Raw genomic sequence first — 24,220 nt, 5'->3', positions numbered from 1 at the left:
ATCAAAAAGGATCGATGGCGACTCCCATTTTCGTTTTCATTTTCCAAAACCCAAGTCGACCCCGTTTTTCATCCAAAAAATGGTGTCAACAATATTGTTGTGAGCAAAATTAGTACTCATGAAAATCTTGCAGATATGATGACTAAGTCACTTCCTATAACCAAGTTTGAGCATTACTTAGACTTGGTTGGTGTTCATTGTTGAAGTTAAACCCTTAAGGGGTTTTATAGAAGAGGTGGAGAACTTGCTCGTTGAGAGTTCGCGATGAAGAACTTGTTCATTGAGAATTCATGTCAAGGTGGAGATTGTTAGAATTGAGTGACTCGAATCCTTATTTAAATAAAATACAGTGTTAAAATAAAATAAAAGTAAAATCCATATAGAATTACACTTCTTTTATTTTATTTTAGAAAAACCTTATTAAACTCCATCTATTTGATATTGATTAGAATAAGGTGTTTCAATCTTACTACACTCCTATTAGAATATGGTTTTACAAGCTTATAAATAGACATAGTCTACTCCTCTTGTAATCAATTCGAATTCGACATAGTGAATTTTCTTCTCTTCTGCCCGTGGTTTTTTTCCCGAAAGGGTTTCCACGTAAAAAATCTGTGTGTTCTTTATTTTTCTTTTTTCTCTATTTTCTTTGTTATATATTGTCATTACCGATATTTTATTTTTTACAATCTTTTTTCAAATTATTTTGAATTTAAGTTCTATTATATATAAACTCATATATTCTAATTTTCAAGCCGTCATGCTTCATATTAAATTAATTCTAATTCTAATTAATCAAATAGTATACTTGTAAACTCTTTAAAATATTATTTATTAGTCATTGGAGGTGGTTGAGTTAGCTTGTTAACATCGTCCAAATTTAAATGGGCATTTGGGACAAGATTACTTAGTTGAATGTGGACTTTGATGTGTCTACCTTGAAATGGGCTAACTTTTTCATATTTAGCTCAAGTGATTCTTTGGCTAAGTTACTGAAGCCTTGTAAGCTTGAGTTTTCAGCTATAGCTTGCTTTGATGTTTGGCTATACCTTTGCCCCCTTTTCCTTTAATGGAAAACTTTTCTCTTATGTTGGTACAATAAAAAGGAAGACAAGTTTAATGAGTGATTTAATGATGTTGATGACAAGGAGATGTAAAAGGTTAGAGAGATGGTCCATTCAAAGGGACAAGAGCTGCAAGTGGTGTTCTAAAAATAGGGAGTAAGAGATTGGCAGGTGTGGTTGTTGTTGTAACGACCCAAAATCTGTGGGTACCGGAAAAGTATGTTATCGGGCCTCCGTCTTAGTAAACAGAGTTAGTAAATAATTATTAGGAGTAATTAAAATTATGAGTCTGATAGTGTGTTTAATTAGATTTTTTTATTTAGTGAATTTAGTTTAATTTAAAGTAATTAGGAAAAAGGATCAAATTGAATAAAGAGTGAAAGTCTAACTATAGATTAAAAGAAAGTAAAAAGGGCTAAAATGGTAATTAAGCCATTTAGCATAGTTGAGGCGATTTTATTTGTTTTAATTATATAATTAATGATATTATATTATTAAATAAATCAAAATATGCCAATTGTATGGATATGATAAAATACATGTGTAATATATGTATTTGTACATTTGTAATATAATTGTATATTTTCTTAAATTTTAAGTAAAAGATATTTATTAATTAAATTATTATATTAAAATATTTTATTTACTTGATAAATTAGTTAGATAAGACAACTGTAAGGTTATGATATGGCACAAATGTATTTATTATATTTGTTATTAAATTTTATAATTATTAGTTAACTTAAATATAAAATAAAGTAAATGAATGAATAAAAAGAAAAGAAAACATAAAACAAAAGAAACAAAGCTAAAAGTAACAGAGGCCATTTCGAAACATAACAGAAAAGAAAAAGGAAAGAAAGAAGAAAGGAAATTTAGGGTTTTAAAGCTTGAAATTTAATTGGTAAGTTTAATCAAGTCTTTTCTTATAAATTTGATGTTTTTGGAATCTTAGAGTGAAATACTCTTGGATTTAAGTTGAAATTTTGAAAGTTAATAGATTTTTGAGTAGGGTTTATGTTGAAAAAATGATGGAATTGAGGGTTTATTTGATAGAAATTTTGATTGGAATTGAATAAAGAATTGAATTGTAAACTAAGCTATAAGTTGTGAGTTTAAGGGATTAAATTGAAATAAATTCGAAATTATGAAAATATGATAAAATTAGATAGTTAAATGTGAGTTTGGCAAGAAATTGAGTAGCAAAAGGGTATGAATTGAGAAAGAAAAATATATAGGTTTTGTTAGGATTCAAATTGGAATTGAAGTAAAAGTTAGATAAAAATTTTAGCAATTAAATTGTGTTGTGCTAATGATTGTGAAATTATTTTAATTGTTCGTAGCTAATATCGAGCCTGAAGCATCGGCTCAAAAAAGAAAAGAAAAGATCGTCAAGGATTAAATCCGAAGAGAATTCTAGTTTGTATCACTACAATTCAAACTTTATCATTATTATGTATTTAATTTACTAATTATGTATGGTAAGTATTTTAAGGTAAATGTTTAGTAAAACAAAAATTTATGATTGGGTATTGAAATTGAGACTGATACTGAACTGAATTATGAAGTTACTGAATATTGTTATATGTATTGCATTGAACTATGAAATTATTGAAGTAATAAGTTACTGCAATACTGTGAAACTGATTGAAATAAGGAATTATAATTGATACTGAACTAAGATGGAAATTGTACTGAAAAGTGAATTAAATACCCTATTAACTAGTCGGGCTAGTCGGATATAGTTGGCATGCCATAGGATATGGAAGAGTACGGGTTTTTGCCGGCTTACTGATCAGGCATTTATATGCCAACTACTATTACTGTTACCGATTTGACACTTTGTGTGTCGAATACTGTTACCGTTACTGTTACAGATTCAACACTTTGTGTGTTGAATACTGTTATTGTTACTGCTATCGTTACTGATTACTGTTCAAGTGTTGTGTACCGTTAAGGTACAATGTGTAGTACTGGTGTGTTGGTTAGAATCCATGTATCCGCCGAGTCCGAGTCAAGTTAATAGGGACAAATGAAATAAATTTACTGATAAAACTAAATTTGAATGATATGACATATGTGAAAGGTGAGAATTGAAATAAAGAAATAAGAATGGTATATATATAATCAAATGATAATATAAAAGATTGAATTGTTCATTAAGTGATGATAATTGTAATGTAAAAGTATGTGTATGTGATTTAATGTATTTAAATATAAGTTGAATTATAGTGATACCATTGAGTATATGCATACTTAGCATACGGTTGTTTTCGTGCGCAGGTTGTAGAAGTCAAGTACTGAACCAGCATCCAAAGCCAGACCAGACTTTAGCAAACTTTTGGTGATGTATATTTTCTTTTGGTAATGTGGCATGTACATAGGATGTATGTAACACCCTATTTTGGCCCGGGTCTAAAGGACTCAAATTACAAATTGGCTTAGGTGGCCCAAAATCTGAAATGAATAGAGGCCCAAATGCCATGGCCCAAAACGAATAAAGAAACCCTAGGGTTTCTACGGGGTGCATCAGCGCCGTAGCCCGTCCGCGCCGCAGTCAAGAGCCAAATCTCCATGCGATCTTCACCTGCACAACAAGGAAAGAAATAAATAGCAAAGATAGAAAGAAAATCAAAGATTCATAAATCGAATCAAACAAGATTTGTTTCTTTCTTTTATTTTTCATTCGGCTATAAAAAAGCCACCAATACACTGTAATCCGGATCCTAAAAATCAATAAAAAGAGATTATTTTCACAGCAAAAAAAAAAAACAAAGAGTTCAATACCGAGAGCAAAAATCAATCCGAAAAGGTTAATATTTACATTTTTATTTGTATCTACTGCTGTTATTACTCTTTTCTATCTACATACGAATAAAACGAGTAAAAGAAGGATAGAAACAACCTTTATTGGTGTCTGGAGTGCTGTGGACGGCCGAGGTAACCGTCTCCGAGGATAGACGGTCGGAAGCCGAAGAGTTACTCGAAGTTTGGGGATTTTTTGGCCATATTTCGAAAGATTCGAACCCAGATTTGGGTTTAAAGGAGTCGGAAGAGCCGAGAAGGGCATTTTCCCCTTTTCCGCCCACCGCAGACGGCGGTGCCGACGCTGGAGATCAGCGGCCGATGGCCGGACTGGATGCCGGAGAGCTGGGGAGGGGAGAGCCTTTTTAGAGGATTTTTGTTTTTTTTTTTTTTAAGGAATGAGAAAAATGAAAATTTTTAAGGTTTTTTTTGGCTTAAATAGCCTAGTGAAACGGCGCCGTTTCACCAGGCCTCCCCAGATGCCAAAACGGCGTCGTTTTGGGGAGGCCAACCCGACTCCGACCCAACCCGACCCGGCCTAGGATCCGCGTGTTTTTTAGCGAAGGGGCAAATTGCACTTTTAGCCCCTCCGCCTTTTAAATTTTATAATTAAGTTTTTATATTTTTAAATTCGCCCTTTTATTTATTTTCAATTTCAATTTAACCCTGCCTGAACGATGCCGTTTTAGAGGAGAAGGGAAAATTTCCCTTCCAGCCTCTCTATGTAATTCACGTGTTCAATTTAATCCTTTGGGTTTTATTTATTTGCATATTTGCCCCCAGATTTTTCATATTCGGTTCAATTTAGTTTTTTTTTTAAATTAATTAACTTCCATAATGTAATTATTTTTATTATTTTTTTCTTTTTGTAATTATTTTTATTTATATATGTATATTTGTTGTTTTTATGTACATATTTATTTATTTATATTTTTTAAAAACAAATATTTTTATATGTACGTATATTTATTTTTAATATTGTAATTATTATTTAATATTTTTATATATACTTTTTATGTATCCATTTATTTTCCTATATATATGTATATTTTCTATAATGTAATTATTATTTAATTTATGTTTTTTATATGTACATGTGTATATATTTTTAACAAATGTTTTATTTATATCCATATGGATATTTATTCTTTTAAAAATGCTCAAATATATATATTTTTAAACACCTATTTTATAATCTATATATGTTTATTAATTTTCTTTATCTTCATAAGTATTATGTATTGCATATATATATAAATTCCATAACCCAAAAATTTATTTGTAAATCATATGTATATTTTAATCTTCATAATTTCTATGTGCATATTATATTTTTTCTTCATTTATTTTGTTTGCTTTCTTCATTCGTTATTTAATTGTGTTTACATTTAATATTTTGCATGTCATGGATTATTGTCTTTTCATTTCGTTTATTTAGTTGTTTATATTATTTTTATGCCATTGATGTATTTATTATTATGGCATTTATACATATAATTTAACATTACGTTATCTTTTCACTCGAATTTAAAAATAGAACTTTTCAAAATAGAGATAATACTCGTATTTAGGATTTTTAAGAAAATTGAGCACTAACGTATTGGGTTCCGATTTTCTTCGTAAAATCTAACAATCGAGGATTGCTCTTTAATCAAACAAAACAAAACTTGTCATCGGGAATTCAATAGGAAATATTGAATGTTTGGGATTTTAGGAAATTGTGCCCTAATGTATTGGGTTGCGATTTCTTCATAAATTTTAAACAATTAGATATTTTCTTAAATTTTATACAAGTTTTTTTTGGACCAACTCATCTTGAAAAGAATAAAATGTTGTGCCCTAACGCATTGGGTGTGATATTTTTCTTTTCAAAAAGAGAAAGTCTTAATAAATAATTTAATTTAACTAAGGATAGTATTTTTTTTAAACTCTCGACTATAAGACATTAACTAATCAATTTGGTACCAATTTTTGGGCATTACGAGGGTGCTAATCCTTCCTCGTACTTAACTGACTCCCGAATCCGTTTTTCTAAAACTCGTGACCAAAGCTATTTTTTTAGGTGATCCAATCACACCTCAATAAAAGATTGATGGCGACTCCCAAATTTTTAAAGTCGACAACTAATTTTTGATTTTTTTCAAAAAAATAATAAATGGTTTCGACAATGTATATAAAGGTTATTATGTTTTGAATATAAATGGTTAAAAATGTTAGTAGTACAAGTCTAAGAATTATAATGAAAGAAGTTTATCCGTTTCAAATTAATTAGTACATTGATAAATTTAAATTGATATTATATTGAATTGGTTGAATTGGTTATGTTTGGAAATGGATACGATTTTAATTGCAGGGGATTTTATGTAAAAATAAGCAGAAATTCTGTCAAAATTTAAAAAAAATTTACGAAAATTTTTTCGGAATACTCGAACAAGTTCCGTTCTACTTTTAATACATGTTTTGGGCTTCGAGAGTCCATCATAGGGATTTAATTATTAAATTAACTATGAATGTTATTTTAATTATGAATTATTCGTAAGTTGTCTGATAGGTCCGGTAATACCTCGTAACCCTGTTCCGGCGACGATTTGAGGTTAGAGAGTGTTACAGTTGTCATTGTCCTCATTGACTTCGAGGAGGTATGTAAAGGAGTCGTTTGTAGGCTACTTGGGAGGGACGTCACTCATGTCATACAACATAAGTCTCTTATTAGTTCAACAATCTGACTTAATGTGATGGAGTTACATAATATGTAATTGATAAGTGATAATAATCTTATTGGGCGGAACTTGCAAGTTGACAATTAGTGGAGATTAATGAATTATTTGCAAAAGAAATTATCCTGAGACAATTTTAAAGGCTTATTCACTTCTCCCTGTTAGAGGTTGACTAATGATGATGGAACATTGCCTTTTAGTATTAGGCATTTTGTTTTTGTTTGAGGCTATAGACTTGTCCAGAGGTAGGATAATATTCTAATTCCATAATTTTGAACTAGTCATATTGATCCAGTGAATCCAAATCAATTTAGTAAATCTGGATTTATCGGACCTTGTTAAAATTGTAGGTTTGTTAGCTAGGTCCGAGTCCAGCTTGACCCCAAAAATAGGCCAAAAATTTTGTCCAAGCTCAATCTGAATAAAAATGCTAAAACCCAAGTTTGGTCGTGCCCAACCGGATTAATTTTTTATATATTTTTTTAATATAATACATCAAAAATTCTAAAAACATTAAAACAAATGTTTCTCAAAAATTGAAAAGAAATTAAAAAATATTTATACTTAAATAACACTAACATAGATGTAACTTAACAAGCAAATGCCTCTAAAATGGTAACAAAATTAACAATAAAATAAGAGTTATAAAATATTCAAACAATAACAACAAAATAATAATAACATAATAGTGAAATTGTAGCAAAACAGTGAGAAAACAAAAAAAAAAGTAAAATCTTTTACTATTTCGATTCAGGTCAAGCCCAAGGGCCAAAAAACCTTACTCGAGGCTCAACCCATTTCTAAATGGTCTTATTTTTTTTACCGAAGCCAATTTTTTGGGCTTATATTTTTATCCAAACCCTACCACTTTTCGAATTAGCCCAACCCTTAGACAGGTCTAATTTAAATCAATATGATAGACTTAGATTAACTTAGCTCTTGACAAAATAACTCTTCATCTAGAATCAACCAGCTTATATAACCTAATCTTTATATTTTTATCAACCAACGTAGCCGGAGTCTAGGCAAGTGGGGTGTGGGTTGGCAGTGGGGCATGACTCGTTTAGGTTTGAAATTTTCATTCATGAAAATGGTTAGCCTGCAAAAGGGGCAGCAATTGAGGAAGGTCCAAATGTAAATCCCATCACTGATTTCGGATTAAAATACTTGTATCTATTTCTATTGTATTGTTTAACCTGTTTTTCCGACATGCAGTGTAAGAAAAATAAAGAGATATGTGGCTACAACATGTATATGTTGCAAATTTATAACAACCATATGAAACAAGTGGAGTTCACCTCCGTCGAGTGATAGTGAATTTGATATTTTTTTAGTCACAACTTTGAGTTCAATACAGTATAGGGTTTTGTCATTAATTTTTTTGAATCTAATTTCTTCTTTTTAGATTTAATGAGAATCTGCGAAACTTTTAGTAAAACTTTCAAAACAAATTGGAGGCTTAATGGAAATCACAAAAATTTGAAGGCTCTAATTTAGAGTTTTAGAAATTGTAGAGGGTTTATTGAGAATTTTTAAATTTCTTGAATGATTTAATTAAAATTTTCAAAAAAATTCAGGAGACAAATGAAAATTTTCAAAAACTTGACAGAGGGGGCAAGGCCAGAGAGGTTCAAGGAACTTACTTATGCAATGAGATTCAACCCAATTTGGCTCCGGACTGAAGGAAAACAAATTATAAAAGAGTAGATTAAAAAATGTTAAAGTGAATAGGAGGTCCTTATATTATAGGGATTAGATCAAATTAGTCCTTCTATTATTAAATAGGCTAATTTAGTCCTTTTACTATTAAAAAGGAATCAAATAAGTCCAAATTGTAACAGAGTTAACATTTATATAACTATAAAAACTTTAAACATATTAACCCTGTTAAGTAGTAAAAATAATTTTCAAATAGAAAATGTTAACTCTATTCCAATTTGATTTTATTTGATTCTTTTTAGTAGTACAAGGACTAAATTAATCCATTTAATAGTAGATGGACTAATTTAATCAAGTCTCTATAATAAATGGGCCTTTTAGGAAATATTGTTTTATGGAGTTAAAGCTATTTTTAGGCTAAAATTCAATTTAATATTGATTTTAAAGTCTATGGATCATTTTTAATTTCTATTTGCATTACTTTTATTTATTAAATTCTCTTATCACTTTGAATTAAAAAAAAGTTAAAATATGCCATAAGTCACTGTAATTTTCATAAATTTAGAATTTAGTTTTGTACTTTTATTTTTAAGAATTTAGTCTCCTTACTTTTTAGCTTTCAAAATTTAGGTCTAATTGTTAGTGTGACATTTTGGAATAATAAAAAATACTCATTTGGTAATCATGTAACTAAAAAATGATATTATAATGAGCTTGAATCTAACAAAATAATTTTATTAGTTAGACTTAAATTATGAAATCTAAAAAGTAAAGGACTAAATTTTAAATTTACAAAAATACAAAGACTTTAGGCACATTTTAACCCAAAAAATTGTCAAAGAATATTACTTTCATTCATGTTATTTTATTATGTAATATGAAATTAAATTAAATTAAATTAATATAAATATGTTAATCATGATGTCACATGTAAGCCATATTTCAAGATTTAATATGATTAATTATGTGTTATATTCAAGTTTTAATTAATATCCAATATGGATAAATCCCAAAATATGGACTTTGGTTAAATATCTAATATTATACGTGAGTTTTGATGTTGTGTAATTTTATACATGACATTTTAATTTGATTCAATTTTTATAAATAATTAATATCTTTGTCGATATAACACCATTTTACAAATAAAAATAATTATATTTATCAAATATAAAAATAAATTGGTGTATTCATTTATTTAAATGTATAAAATTGTATCAAAATTAAAGTTTCATATATACAATTGAATCAAAATCAAATTTTAATGTGTATAATTACACAAAAGCAAAATTAATTAATTGCTAATGTAACATCCACGTGGCAACCCACATGTATGCCACATTAGCAAAGTTAACATATGTTAACTTTTCCATTCATTTTGGGTGATTTGATAAACAATACAAATTCAAAGGCTAAAATGGCTTTTTTTTTTATAAAATTGGAAGGCCAAATTAGTCATTATACCTTTTCAATATTCTACAATTATATTGGATTCTAACTAAAATTAGACAAGAGCGATGTTTTTTCAATGTTATATTTTTATTCACGAAACTCAAAATGAAATATTATAAAAAAATTGAAATCAAAGTTTTATTTAGGGATAAAGTAATATTTAATTTCGAATTCAAGTAACTTTTAAAATTTGATCTGTGAACTTAGATTCTATTAAAGTGTGGTGATTTATCAATCTAAGATTATGTCATGTCAGTACATGAAAATTTTAGAAAATTTTATACTAAATCTAAAATAAAAATGGTAAAGAAATTATAAAAGTTTTAATTTTTTAAATTTTTAAAAATTTTCAAGCAATGGTGTGGTGTAATATTAAAGTTCCACGTCATCATATCTTAACTAGATCCTAGTTTAGGAACCAAATTTTAAAAAAAAACTATCAAATTCTTGAACTAATATGGATAAAAAAAAGCTCAGGGTTCAAGATGAAAATTTACCAAATTTAAGGATTAAATGTTATTTTACCCTTTTATTTAAGGAACGTAGAAATTGTCGAGTAAAAAACAAGACAAAACACAAAACACAAAAGACGTGCCGAATCAGACACAAAGGATGAGGGCCCATTGCCAACTGTCTTTACTTAACGCTTTAACCTTATTCCACACGGAATAGAAAAAATTGTGATTGAAGAGCGTGTTTCTTCACTTTCCTTGGCTTTATCTACTCTTATTTTTGGTCAATTTTTAATATTAGTCCTTGTATATATTTAACTTGATGATTTAATCTTTATATTTTAATTTGATATAATTTGAGTCTCCTAAAATCATCAATATTATTTTTAATATAAATAAATAATACCGTTAAAAATATTGGGTAATTAATCGATGTGAAATTTAAAAAGATACATTATGAAGCTAAGTTTGATTTTTTAAAATAACAAATTAATAAAAATAATTATATGATTAATCTCATGTATTAAATGGTATACTAAATCATAAAATTAATAATCAAAATATTGATACTAATTTCTACCAAAAAACATAGATACTAAATCTCAAAAGTTGAGCATAATACGAATGGCGAGCAGAAAATTATTTTGGGGAGCCGAATTAAATTGTATATTTTACTATCGTAAAAATATAATTTTACCATTTTAATAGTCTATATCCTTATAGTTTTTAAAGGATTCAATCAAAATTTATTATTTTTGAGGGCCAAAGTACAATTTTACCATTACTAATTTAAAATTTAATAAATTATAAAGGGCCTATATAGAATTTTTTTTTATTTTAGGGACAAGCTCCTGCTATCCCCTTGGCTATAATACATTAACAAAAACAAATAGTTTGACAAAGTAGGTCAAATTCTATAAAAGATCCCTGCCTTGCTCATTTTTTTTATGTAATTAACAAAAAAAAGTTAGCTCATCTAAAATAACTACACATTTTGAAAATTAGATGAATTAAACCCGTAAAAATGTATAGTATGGGTACCTTTTATAAAATTTGTCCAACTTCAAGCTCGGCGCAAGAGAGAGTATGAGGCAATTTCTAGACTCTTTCCCTTCCATTCTATATGCATGCATGCATGCATTTGTATATATATGAGGAACGTTTTCCTAAGCAATATTAATGATTTGAATTAAAATAAAATTTTAATAATAAAACTACGTTTAATTTAACAAAAGTATGTTACGAAGCAGCTTTGAAATCAATGGTCAACATCTATCCGTGGTTGATGGTACGATCTTTATCTTGAGTATAGAGTAAGTTTAAAACTCGTGATTAGTATTTATCCTTTTGGCCTATAGAATACGAATCATTAATTACTAGGTTCGCTCCAGTAGATACTTATAAATTTTGAAATTTAAGTTTGGTACAAGAATCAATCTAATTCTTAACCAGAAAACCATATGTTTATAGTTTTTTTTTTTTGAAGGAAAAGGTACTTAAAGTAATTACAAAATTTAACTTATTCACCCTTGCAGGGAGACCTCAAACAAACATAAATCGTATGTTTTATGGTAAGCTAGTTTAATCAGTCTATTCGCATGCTGGTTATCCTCTCTAGAGATGTGACGATTGTGCCAGTGACTTAAACGCGTCAGCAACTGATGAATTCTCCGAACCAAAGTAGAATTAGAACCATTTGAAGTATTCTCCTAAATAGCTAGAACCCCCTCAAGATTATGAGTTTGGATTAAGACACTATCATAGCCTCGATCCATCCAAAATGCCCCACAATTCAACATCGAAAATAGAATAATTTTTCAAATATCTGTTAAAGCCCAAAATCCACTCCCCTCTAAAGTTAATGATCAAACTTTTGCATGGCCACTCAAATTTTGTTTAAATTTAATATTGGTATTTTACGAAAATCAAGAAGTTAATTTATTTAGATAATATTATTAAATTTTGTCCTTATTATTTATTTAAAAATTTGCAGTTGTATGCTACGAATTAATAAATATCAATAGTTCCAAGTTGAAGTATTTACACAAAAAGTAGATAACTTTTTTCCGTTTGTGTAAAGTATGAGGATTAAATTATTATAAATTAAAGTATAGGGTTAATTTCATAATTTTTGTAAAGGAGAGGTTAAATTTAAATTAGACCCATTGGCAACTTTTGACTACTTAGACTTCCAATGAAATCCCTAATTTGCCACTATACGCGTAAGCCATATACCTATTTAAATACATACAAATGGTTTGGTTCTCACTTCTCAGACACTTAAAACGTTAAACGCGGCTTTCTCTCTATTTCTTTTTTGAAGCGGGTTACTGAGTCAACACCACGATGGCCGAACGAATCTACCCCGGCGACTCACCACCGTCTTCCGGCGAACACTCGAATCCCAAACCAGCTCCTCCTTCTTCAGATAAACCTATTCCACAACCCGGAACTTACGTCGTCCAGATCCCGAAGGACCAAGTCTACCGTGTTCCTCCGCCAGAGAACGCCCGCCGCTACGCTCATCTGTCGAAACGTAAGTCGAGTCGCAGCACCTGTTGCCGCTGCTGTTGCTGCTTGTTAACAACTATCCTCTCTCTCCTCCTTGCCGCCGCCATTGCCGCCGCTGTGATCTACTTCGTTCTCAAGCCCGAAGCTCCAAACTACTCCGTCGAGAGCGTTGCGATCAAGGGATTCAACCTCACGTCACCTTCTCCGCTATCGCCAGAATTCGACGTCACCGTCCGGGCAGACAACGGCAACGACAAGATCGGCATTTACTACGAGAAAGGTAGCTCCGTTAATGTTTACTACCAAGACGTTAATCTCAGTAACGGCGCGTTGCCAGTTTTTTACCAGCCAACCAATAACGTAACACTGTTCAAAACGGCGCTGAAAGGCTCCGGCATCGAACTAACCGCCGCCTCGCTTAGGTCCATTTCCAATGATCAAAGTAAAGGAACGGTTCCGTTTACTTTGAAGCTGAGAGCGCCGGTTAAGATTAAAGCTGGATCCGTTAACACGTGGAAGATTACCGTTAAAGTAACGTGCAAGATAACAGTGGATAAGTTAACGGCGGCGTCCAAGATTGTATCCAAGGATTGTGATTATGGAGTAGATCTTTGGTAAGGTTTTTTTTTTCCTTGGAAATTCTTTTTAATTATATGATAAGACGTGACAGTAATGGCATACATGATGGATATTTTTAAATGACATTGAATGATATTACATGTTTATGTAATTGTTTTTAATTATTTTATTTGATTAATCTAAATCATTAGAAATTTAAATTTAACTCGAAAATAAGACTCGATTTTGTATCCAATTAAATTCGATTTAATTTGAACATATTCAAACTTAAATTTCGTATCAACTCGAAACAATTTAAAAATCCAAAATGATTCAAGCAAATAATTTGAAATGATTTAATTTTGATATATCTAAAACAAACTCGTAATGACCTAATTCTCATATGTGAATGATTTGAGCCTATAGAATGTTCAAACTCGTAATTGTCATAATATGAAATTAGTTTAAATTCAAAACTTATCGAAACTAATTTGATTAAAAATTTAAAATCAAAATTGACCCAATCCATATTAATCGATCTAAAACTAATACGGCTTAAATATATAAAGGGTGAAAACTTATTGGAGTTCTATTATATATACTATATCTTTTATTTCAATTTTCAACGGCCGATTGAATCTTAACTCGATCGGTATGTATATTGTTACCAATACAGGAGGACGTAAGTTCAAAAGTGTTAAAGCGCATTATCTTCTTACTTACGGGTTGAGGAGAAACAATAAATTTTAAAAAAAGAGTAGATATAATCCCATCTATTTTTTACCAAAAAAAAAAAAAATCACCCTGCTTTTATCATTGCTCCGAACATTGCATTCTACATCTCAACAGATGCTTCTACAAATGTCTTCAATTTTTCAGAAGGAAAGCTAAGCTTGCCCTAGAAGAAGCCTTCAAAGCCGAATGTATCCGTTATAAAATATTTCATACCTTTATAGACGATTTCAATCCTTGAAGCTTGCTGTACCAAGCTCATGTTATGTATATCAAAGGGTTGATGTTTTTTTTTTCAAATGTTAGGTTTCAAAGTTTTCTCTTAAGGCTTTTCTAGAGGTTTTTAAGATATCGAAACACAATTTTCGAGGTAAATTGGTAATTTTATTAGTTATTATTGTCGAAGTGATGACATAAAATTATCTTAAATATTCAATTTAATTGTAAATTTATTATATGTTGAACATGATTGACAATATTTTCACATAAACCTGATTGGATGACCAAATAACAATAAAACAACTAGGTTAGAGATTAAATCTCGGTTTCTAACATATCAAAGGAACTAAAACTATAATTAGATTGAAATAGAATGAAAATAGGAAGCGAAATCCGAAAGGCCTAAAAAAGCAAAAGGTTACTCGTGATTTGTTTACAATTTCACATGGGAGGCATGTATAATGATATGCATATAGATACATTCGATGACTACTATTTATGGGACTAGAATTTTAGTCTGACGAACTATGTCAGGTTTTTTCTAGAAAAGGTGAGAATCCTCAAAAAAATTCTCTAAGGCACCGAAACTTAGCGAAAGTAAACTCGCAAGCGAAAAAACAAAGAGCGAACAGAAAAGCCACAAGAAAGCAATGCGCACAATGATTGAGTAAATGTCAAAATGTTTGATTACTTCAAATGAAATTGTACTGAGTGATTACAAATGAGACGAAATACCTTTATTTATAGTTGCACTCCCCCTAATCTAACGGTACAGTTTAAATTACATCGACAATCAATATTAAAGCATATCTACAAGATGTGAGTCTTAAGGGATTCAAACACTGTACAATATTATCTTTTAGGATTTACAATATTTCTCCCGATTAAAATACAAGTTACTGGAATGTTTCAACCAGACTTCAAGTAAACGAGTTTCTCCATATGTTCACGAATTGGACCAGTTCAAGTGAATAAATGAACTTCACTTAATCAATTGACCTCCATGAGACGTTCTATGTGCATTCGTCTAGGATCACAACAGAAATTAAAGACAAGTTAACTCACCTAATCAATATATTTTAATTAATTCTATTTTGATTTTGAATTAATTAAATAATTCTATATTTGACATCTTTATATTAATAACATAATTAATTAATTTTATATAAATATATCAAATTTATAAAAGTTATATTCACTAAACCCAAATCCATTATCCAAATAAATATATCCATTATTCAAAACTCAAATTATAATATTCTTCAAGCACAAATATATTTACATCTAATGATGTAAAATTAATGGAACCTATTTTTCCAATTATTTCGATTAATTAATTAATTACTAATTTCATTTTTAAAAGTTCATTAAAGTTAATTTAACATTACTGTTCGAAAGCACTCTTGAATTAAAAATCACTTTTAAGCAAAAACTGAAATTTATAATTTAATTTTAAGCAAAAAATATATTTTTACCAAAATTACTTCCAAAAAGTAATGTTAAATTTTTAGATTTTTTTTACCTTTCTGACCACAAATTTGTTTGATTTAATAATTAACATTTTATTTATCATATCATATCATGTCGTCTTATCTTATTGTTGTTAGTGCCGTAAATGAAAAAGTTTAATTGAACCAACAACCAATGTTTATATTTGTTTTTTATTTTTATTTTTATTTTTTATTTTTATTTTTTCATTCTGAGTTTGTATTCGTTTAGAATTTTAAATTTATATTCGTACTTATTTATTTAAAATTTTCTTTTCGTGATTACTCGTATTTATGAACATGTACATATAAACGGATAATTAAAAATAATAAATAAACATATTTTTAAATATAAAATAATAAATATAATTGATAACAATTATATTATAAATAAATAAAATAAACACATAAACTATAATATTATTATGGCATTATAACTTATTTGACCTTTCAACTTTATAAAAAATCATTTTAACCCTTTATTTATTTTTATTTATTTGCTTTTTTAGTCCTTAAATTTATGTTTTTGTTAATCAAAATGGATGAGAAAGTTCAGGATTGTTAACTTTGCCGATATGGAATATACATGGATGATACATCAACATTTAATTAATTTTTAAAATTTAAAAATTATAAAATTATTTTAAAAATTAAAAATTATTAAATTTATTTAAAAAGTATAAAAATATATTTTTTAAATGTTAAAGAATTGATTAAATGTTGACATGTCATTCATATGGCAATCCATTTGTATGCTACATCAGCATGCTTTATGAGTGTCTCAGGCCTTGCAATTCACCTTTATCCTAAAAATATATCAAGATTTTTTACATACAAAGAATTTACTTGTTACTAATATAGTATAGCCTTTGCTCTTCTTTAGATCCCTTGTTTCACTCCGATAGTATAATTAAATCAGGTCGATGCAGAAGAAATGAATGCATTTTCAAAATTAAAAAAGGTTAATTTTTCCATTTATTTTAAAGTGATTTGACAATAAATACAAATTTAAGGGCTAAAAAAAGCTGAACAATTAATTGGAGGGCCAAAAAAATCATTATGCTTGTTATTCTTTATATAATTATTGAACAATAATTTTTTTTTTGGTGAAAGAAAAAACATTACAAAGAACTACTTAGAGATATATCCAAGCCCCCTTAGAGGCATGCATTTCAAAAAATTAAAGACCACAGTTATAGCCAACAGTCATTTTCGTTAACCTATCAGCATCTTTGTTGAATTCTTTGGAAACATAATGAATCGACCAATGCACCATTTTAGCCAATAACAATCAAATTCTTCTTACCAAAGTGGAATTCGAACCCTTTGTAGAACTACTCTGTAAAACTTGAACCTCCTCTTGACTATTTAAAAAAATTATCAATCTGTCAAATCCTCTATCGAGTGTAATCATTAAACCATTCCAAATACCCTATAATTCTACATCTAAGTTAGAACAGATTCCCAAAAATCAATTATAGCCAAGAATTCAACTCCTGTACCTGTCTTGTAAGACCCCTCCAATCATGGCAAACCTGGAATCCTCTTTTACTATATCATCAATGTTCAATTGAATCCAATTCTTGAATAAAGGTGGGACTGAGTTTGAAACTTGCCATTTGGAAACATTTACCTTATGGTATAAGGTATATTGTTTAACATAGTTGAAACTTAAACCAACTCCTCTGACATTCCATGTTATTACCTGAAAAACAAATAAGTTACATTTCTTCCAAATATGCCAGGCAACCATACCAAGGAAATATTGTCAATCCACCCCTTCCAATTGCATTCTAAGTTTATTCTGTAAGTTGGCAGCTAACCACTCATGCAAACCCCCAAAGACAAAGGCATTAAACTAGTCTGCTGGTATCATCCGAGACCATGCTGGTATTACCCGAGACCATATATCCTTAGTTGCAGGACAATCACGAATGATGGGTAAGATATCTTCAGAGGCCCATCCACAGAAACCACAAGAACTATCCTACCCAATCCCTCTCTTCAAACGCTCTGAATTAGCAAGTAAACGTTGTTTGAGAACGAACCAAATGAAATATCTAACCCTCTGAAGACCTTGAAACTTCCACCGGGAATTACCAAATGGCATCTTTCGAATTCCATTACCCCTCTCGAATTTTAAACAAACACAAAAGAACTTATTTATAAACATTAATGAACTGAACAAACTTTATTAGCTTGATAAGTGAACCTCAAAATTTTATTCATATTCATTTATTAGCTTGATAAACGATCATAATTGAACACAAACCAAACTGTTCAATGAAGATTCTATTGGTCCTACTTACTGTTAGGAGAATTGAAACTTTGTGCAAGATGAATCAAAACAATATATATGATATAAGCAAAATATAGAGCAAGTTGAGTTTCTAGAAAAATATAAAGCAACCATCATTAGGTTCCCTCATCTACATAAAATCATTCACCTTGGATGTGCAGAGCTCCTAGTTACTCTTTTCCTATTAGCACCTGATGCCTGAGAGCTACACCCGGCAGTTTCCACATTGTCGAGTCTTTGCCTCTTTCTCTTGGATCTTAAAGATGGTTGACTCGGACCGGGATTGGAAGATGGCTGGCTTTGGACGGGCTCAGTTTCTTCATCCTCGACTTCTATGGGTTCCGCCTTGGGTGGCTGGTACTGCCACTGAGTATCACAACTTGGACAAACTAACATGCCCTGCAATTCATCATGCAAAACTTGTTAACGACAAGAAATGTGTCAATGATAGGAAATGAGAAAAAAATGCAAAAGAATACTCGTACTTTCTGAGAAAATCTCTTCTTTAGGCAGTAATGATGAATTCGAACCGCACAACCGTCGTTTGGGCACAATTTGGCCTGCAAAAGATTCAAAACTCCGTAAACCGACCCTCGAGAAAACAAATTTCCCATTAATTTTTTATGTTAGAACATAAAAATATGCAAAAGTAAGAGTTTAGGCAGCATCTACAAGAAAAGACAAGGCAAGCTCTGAAAAGAACCTTAAATCCAGCTTCATTGCAGACTTGGCATGAAGGAACCCCGGCATTATGGAACCAACTTCGCAGATCGAGAATGGACCTAATACCAAGTCCGATATTATCGTCTTCGGTGTAACAAAGCCACTTGTCTTTCACTAGTTGATCGAGTGTTTTTTCCTTGTGAGACATTGTGAAGTTCTTGAATGCGGCAGGGACGTCCTGAGATTGCAACCCCGAACTGTTTAGAACCTAGAGGGAAAAAAACCCCAAGATTTATCAAGTTTCGATTCGAACAATTATTAACATAAACCACCATTATCTCTCACAACAACCAATATAATCAAACCATACCACTCGATTTTTAACCCTAATTTCTAGGGTTTCAACTTCTTTCTTACTCATTTTTCAACACAAATTCTTTCGATTACTGCTGTTTTCCCTCTAAACCATACCACTCAGCTACAAAAAAATATGTAAGCCCATAAAGTTTTTATACATAGTTATATATAAAGGTCAAACCTGGTTCTCCAACTTAATATTGAGAGCATCCAGGTTGCAGATAGTGCCCTCTGCTGTAACATCTTGTGCTATTGCTTCGACCTATACACAAATCAAACCCATCAATCTGCATCACATACGTACAGAGAATACCCGTCTTCCATATCAATTAGGGGGAAGGGGAATTGACTTACAATGGCCTTAAAGAAAGCAATTTGAGGGACAGAATATTTGGTTCCAAGCTTCGATTGATCGTCCGAAACATTGTTAACAACTCCAAAATAAACTCGACCGTCGTACGGATCTCTACAAGCCCTTAAATCCAATTGAGCATACGAAAGTTCCCTGTTTATCTTGAGAAGATAATCATTGAATTTCCCTTGATGGGTACCTAAAAAGGGCAAATTTTCTTCCAAATAAGTATTGGGTGGGTTCAATCGTTTAAAAAAAAAATTGCACAAGGAAATAAAGAGGACCTGGGTTTTGGCCCGTGATGCCAGTGAAAATGAAGTGGAACTCTTTCTCCGTTAGAGGACCGCGTTCAAGCAACGATTGAATGAGCGTGTGGTGCTTCCAGCTTAGCACCGCCATTGTCAGATAGCTTTTTCCTAAGGAATGAAGTTGTGTTTGGATGCTGGGAAATTTTTCAGATTTTACCGGGAAATCACGGAAGTTAGGGTTTTTATATGGCGGGAAATAATGAAGGTTTTCAATTTGGGTATTTATATTTGTCTCTATTGGACCTACCAAGGGCCATTAAGCTCGGCCCATTGGATTAATTTTCTTTTTTTCAAATTTGAGCCTATCGGGCCCAATCCAAGATATATTATCTTTTAAGTATGGCTTAACTGACAAGTTGGTACCTAAACTATACCCTTTCTCCCATTTGGGTACCTAAATTTTTTTTTTTCGCAAATGGTGCAAGTTGGTACCTCCGTTGGTCAAGTTAGTCAAACTATTAAATCTATTTTTAAGAAAAGCTTAATCCATAAATTTATACCTAAACTATGCATTATTCTCATTTTGGTACTTAAATATTTTTTTTTATTACAAGTGGTACCTAAACAATTATTCTGTTACCCATTTTATACAAAAGTATTATATCCGTTAAAAAATTTCTACCCAATAATAATTTGCCACATTATATAAACTTAAAAAAATTAATTCTTTTTTTTTCTTTTACATTATTTCTCTTTCTTTCTTTTTCTTTTATAATATATGACAATACTAGGAAAACTCGAAATTTACTCACTTGATGTCGAGATGATGGTGATTAATTTCATCAATCAAAACTAATGTTTTCAGAATCAAACCGAGATAGGGATTTAACCAATAGACTCGCAACCGATATAGGCCAATTGAACCGAGCTAAAAAATAATTGAACCGATTTTCTCTATTTTACTTATTTAATTATTATGGATTTTTACTAATATTTAATCGAATTGAAAGAACTGATCAAACTAAGAACCGATGGCCTAATCGATTCGACCATCACTTCGGTTCTAAAGAAAGAAAAATAATAATAATAATAAAAGCATCATAAATATATAAAAAGATAAAATAATACTTTTTTGTCCTTTTTTGCCACGTGTCAATTTTTAGTTGGCTATCTTTTTTAAAAAATATACTTAACGATTTAACTAACAATTGAACTAAGAGATGTACTAACCAAAAATGTTTAGATACAAAATGAGAAAAATGCATAGTTTAAGTACAATTTTATGGGTTAGGTTTTTAAAAATAAATTTAATGGTTGGACTAACGAAAATACCAATTTTGGAAAGAAAAAAAGTACTTTAGGTACCATTTGCGATAAAAAAATTTAGATACCAATTTGTGAATTAAGTCTTTAAACAATGAAACAGAATATGATTCACACTTGTACAATAAAATTTATCATCTTTTAAACTAGGATACACTTGCTCCATATACACCTTGAATGTTAAACTTTATGAGAGCTATTTCCTTTTATTTAACATGTATATAAGTGACGCATTTTGAATATGATTAAAGTTAAATATGCCAAATTAATAACTAGATTAACAAATGGACTTCAATGATATGTTACTGATATTTTAAAATGTTCTAAAATTTAGGGTCAATTCAAAACTTAGACAATAATTTGAGGATGTTTAGCATAATTAACCCTTAAAAGAAATGATTTTATAGATTTTACGGTACCTTGGTTTCTGAGTGGATAAAAGTATATTCACATTACTTAACCTAACATATAAATGGCCCAAAGAAACCTACTACAAACCCAAGCCAACCAGCTAGGCTTAAAACTCGAATCACACGAGGAAACCAGCCCCGCCAGAAGTTGGAGGGCAGTTTCAACAAAAAGCATGGAGTCTGGAGACACGATATCATCAAGAAAATGACACCAATCATATGCGATGAGCAATTGTCACCTTACACACACTCTCATGCAATGACAATCGTGAGGATGCATATAAAAAGGTTAAGATACGATCACTGTAGTCACTGTTGCTTTGCTCAAATATCTTTCTCTCCACCTATCATCACTTTCTCTATTACTCAAGTAGCTTTACTTCTCAAATCGTTTCTAATACAGCATGTTGATTTTTTTTTTTTTATCAAACCAAGTCAAAGGGGCAGATTTTTTGATTTAAGTCGGAAATGAAATGATAAGCAGAAACAAATTGCCCACACCAATCCAAGAAACGATCAAATTTATGGCAAGATGGATCAAACATCCAAATACAGAATAAACCAAAACAAAATATGGTATAAGCAACAATCTTAAACGAAATTAACTCACACAATTCCTAGTACACAAGTCAGACAACAAAGGAAGTTCCAAATTTCGGAATAAGATCCCTTTAACATCAATGTTTCCAGAAACCCAAAAGAAATATAAACTAAATTGGAACAAAACCTAGTATGATGTGTCGTCCGCTGTTGCTCAGTGATCTCCGGGCATGCTCTTAATAATATCAGAGTCGCCTGAAAAAAACACAATATTACCACAATAAGAAGTATACATCTAGAGAATTTGTAAATTCAATATGTTATCAAACTCCTATATTTACCCGGGTCGATAATGCTGAGGCAGCACACTCTGAAATATTTGCCGCAGGCAGTGCCCAAGTCAACATTGTCTGAAAAACCAAACAACCACATTTTCAAGGGAATGGTCTTCTATAACAAATGTTGCATTACTAGAAAACTTAAAACAATAAAGTAAAATCCATTACTCTATTGAACTGGGAATAACAAGGAAGGTGACAATCAATTCATTAAAGGGCATTGGCAAAAGTTCAGTTATTCATTCTATTGTATCATAGTTCACAGAATATCGACCAATTCTGTCTAGATTTCCACAAATACTTTCAACCATAAGCTTTACTATTATAAACTAAAGAATCGAAGGGGGCAGGAGTGAGGTGATTAATTTTGTAGATAATCCGTTAAACAATAACAGGGTAGGTGGCTTCCATTAAGGCACAATGTCATAGAGATAAAGAACATACACCATAGACCTTATTGATCAATTAATTAAATGGCTTAGACGAACATAATTCTTTATTCATTATATCATTTCCATCAGCCGTTATAGAAAGCACGATTATGTCATGCTTTTTGCAAGTATCTTGAACTAAGATGAAATAATTTTGTCAATAACCTGTGAACTACAATAACTGGAAGATAGTTTCCATCAAATTATCATAGCCAATGATGATCGATTCATCAAAGGGCTTCAACAAACATATTAGTTATTCATTCTACCATTTCCATCAGCCGTAAAATGGAAAATGCAATTGTCTGGCTTTTCACAAATAACTTCAACTACATGATGCTCTACCATTTAAACAAACTTATAATCGGTATTCAATTCAATGTGATACGAAAAAACATAATTCAATAAACAAAGTGATTGAATAGGTTAAGGGACATACTTCCATTATAGTGGTGAACTCCAACCTTGCACAACATGGCATAATATTCAATCTCTGACTTCCTAAGAGGAGGGCAGTTGTTGGCAATTATAATCAACTTACCTACAAAAAAATTAAAATAGAATTACAATCTTCCAATTCTAAAAGATCAATGAACATTAGATTACACATCGACGAAGAGAACAAATCCAATATCAAACTAAATCAACCAAAAAATACTAGTGTTGAGCAAATAGAGCAAATAAAAGAAAACCAAAAGGCGATCTGAACCATGGTATTTGGTGTTGTTCCGGTTCACAAGTTAAAAAAACCATAATTATCCAACGGTTCAGTTTTCCCAACCCGACCCGAGCTAAACCTGTATCACCCCTAAAAAAAAATACCAATGCCCTTGTCCTAATTAAGCACTATTTTAACCAAAACCAGAAGGAAATTCATTCTGCTTCAATTCACTATCCAAACCAATAGAATTTTAAAATATCACATCATTTTTTTATCTGAACTAAAAGTGCCAAGAATATTCAAATCAACAATCAGGTAGCTAAACAATTTAGCAATAGAAAGACAAATAAGCATATTTAAAAAAAAATACCTTTGGAGTTTCTGAGAGATTTAAGAACAGTTTTGTAACCCAAAGTGTATTTACCACTCTTCATAACGAGAGCCAATCTGTTGTTAATGCTCTCATGGGTCTTCTTCTGCATTTTTCATCAAATACCCAGATAAAAAACAGGAACATTAATTAGCATACTTTTCAGAAATTTATAAAGAAATAAGCGTAAATATTTGAAATATTAAAATGGGAGACAAAAATTTTTACGGTCTTCTTAGCGGCCACCATTGTCGTCGGAGGATGGGGACGGCTTCGAGATGGAGGCGGCGGGGGAGAGACAACAGCAGCTACAAATGGTTCACCAAAAGGCAGAAGCGGAGAAACTCTAAAATCTAACGAATAAATTGATTATGAATCTAGGGTTCTTAGTGGCTTCCTTATTGGGTTTGGGTTTTGGGACTTTAGGGCCCATTAGAAGCAAATAGATCGGGCCGAACATTACTGATTAAAATCTAAACCCTAATTTCCGATTAAAATGCAAACATTGATTTTTTTTTGGATAAATTTCAAAATTATATATCAACTTTAATTTAATGTGTAATTATATACAT

The 24,220-nt window shown here is 30.5% G+C and overlaps 3 protein-coding genes across 4 annotated transcripts; 1 reads left to right on the top strand and 2 right to left on the bottom strand.

Annotated features, from left to right (window-relative positions):
* The first annotated feature begins 12,411 nt into the window (after positions 1 to 12,411).
* On the top strand, positions 12,412 to 13,390 carry LOC105788929 (hypothetical protein). Its single transcript, XM_012616018.2, has one exon. It carries the CDS (start codon positions 12,496 to 12,498, stop codon positions 13,276 to 13,278), a length of 783 nt encoding a protein of 260 aa, XP_012471472.1. The 5' UTR covers positions 12,412 to 12,495; the 3' UTR covers positions 13,279 to 13,390.
* A 4,604-nt stretch (positions 13,391 to 17,994) lies between these two features.
* LOC105788927 (uncharacterized) lies at positions 17,995 to 19,817 on the bottom strand. 2 transcript variants are annotated; one of them, XM_012616015.2, is made up of 6 exons: positions 19,612 to 19,817; positions 19,330 to 19,526; positions 19,157 to 19,237; positions 18,659 to 18,886; positions 18,441 to 18,515; positions 17,995 to 18,354 (listed from the first exon to the last, which is right to left on the bottom strand). In XM_012616015.2, exons 1-6 carry the CDS (start codon positions 19,724 to 19,726, stop codon positions 18,100 to 18,102), a joined length of 951 nt encoding a protein of 316 aa, XP_012471469.1. In that variant the 5' UTR covers positions 19,727 to 19,817; the 3' UTR covers positions 17,995 to 18,099. The 2 variants fall into 2 exon arrangements, with proteins under 2 accessions (XP_012471469.1, XP_012471470.1); XM_012616016.2 differs by having other exon boundaries at positions 18,659 to 18,856.
* Positions 19,818 to 21,799: 1,982 nt separating this feature from the next.
* LOC105788926 (60S ribosomal protein L30) lies at positions 21,800 to 24,009 on the bottom strand. Its single transcript, XM_012616014.2, has 5 exons — positions 23,877 to 24,009; positions 23,649 to 23,754; positions 23,057 to 23,158; positions 22,190 to 22,258; positions 21,800 to 22,103 (listed from the first exon to the last, which is right to left on the bottom strand). The coding sequence occupies exons 1-5, from the start codon at positions 23,895 to 23,897 to the stop codon at positions 22,063 to 22,065; spliced, it is 339 nt and encodes a 112-aa protein (XP_012471468.1). The 5' UTR covers positions 23,898 to 24,009; the 3' UTR covers positions 21,800 to 22,062.
* Between the last annotated feature and the right edge of the window lie 211 nt (positions 24,010 to 24,220).

This window comes from Gossypium raimondii, chromosome 2 (genome assembly GCF_025698545.1).
Source record: "Gossypium raimondii isolate GPD5lz chromosome 2, ASM2569854v1, whole genome shotgun sequence".
NCBI classification, from domain to species: domain Eukaryota; kingdom Viridiplantae; phylum Streptophyta; class Magnoliopsida; order Malvales; family Malvaceae; genus Gossypium; species Gossypium raimondii.
The sequence above is the reverse complement of the archived record's forward strand: the minus strand, read 5'-3'. Positions and strand labels throughout refer to the sequence as shown.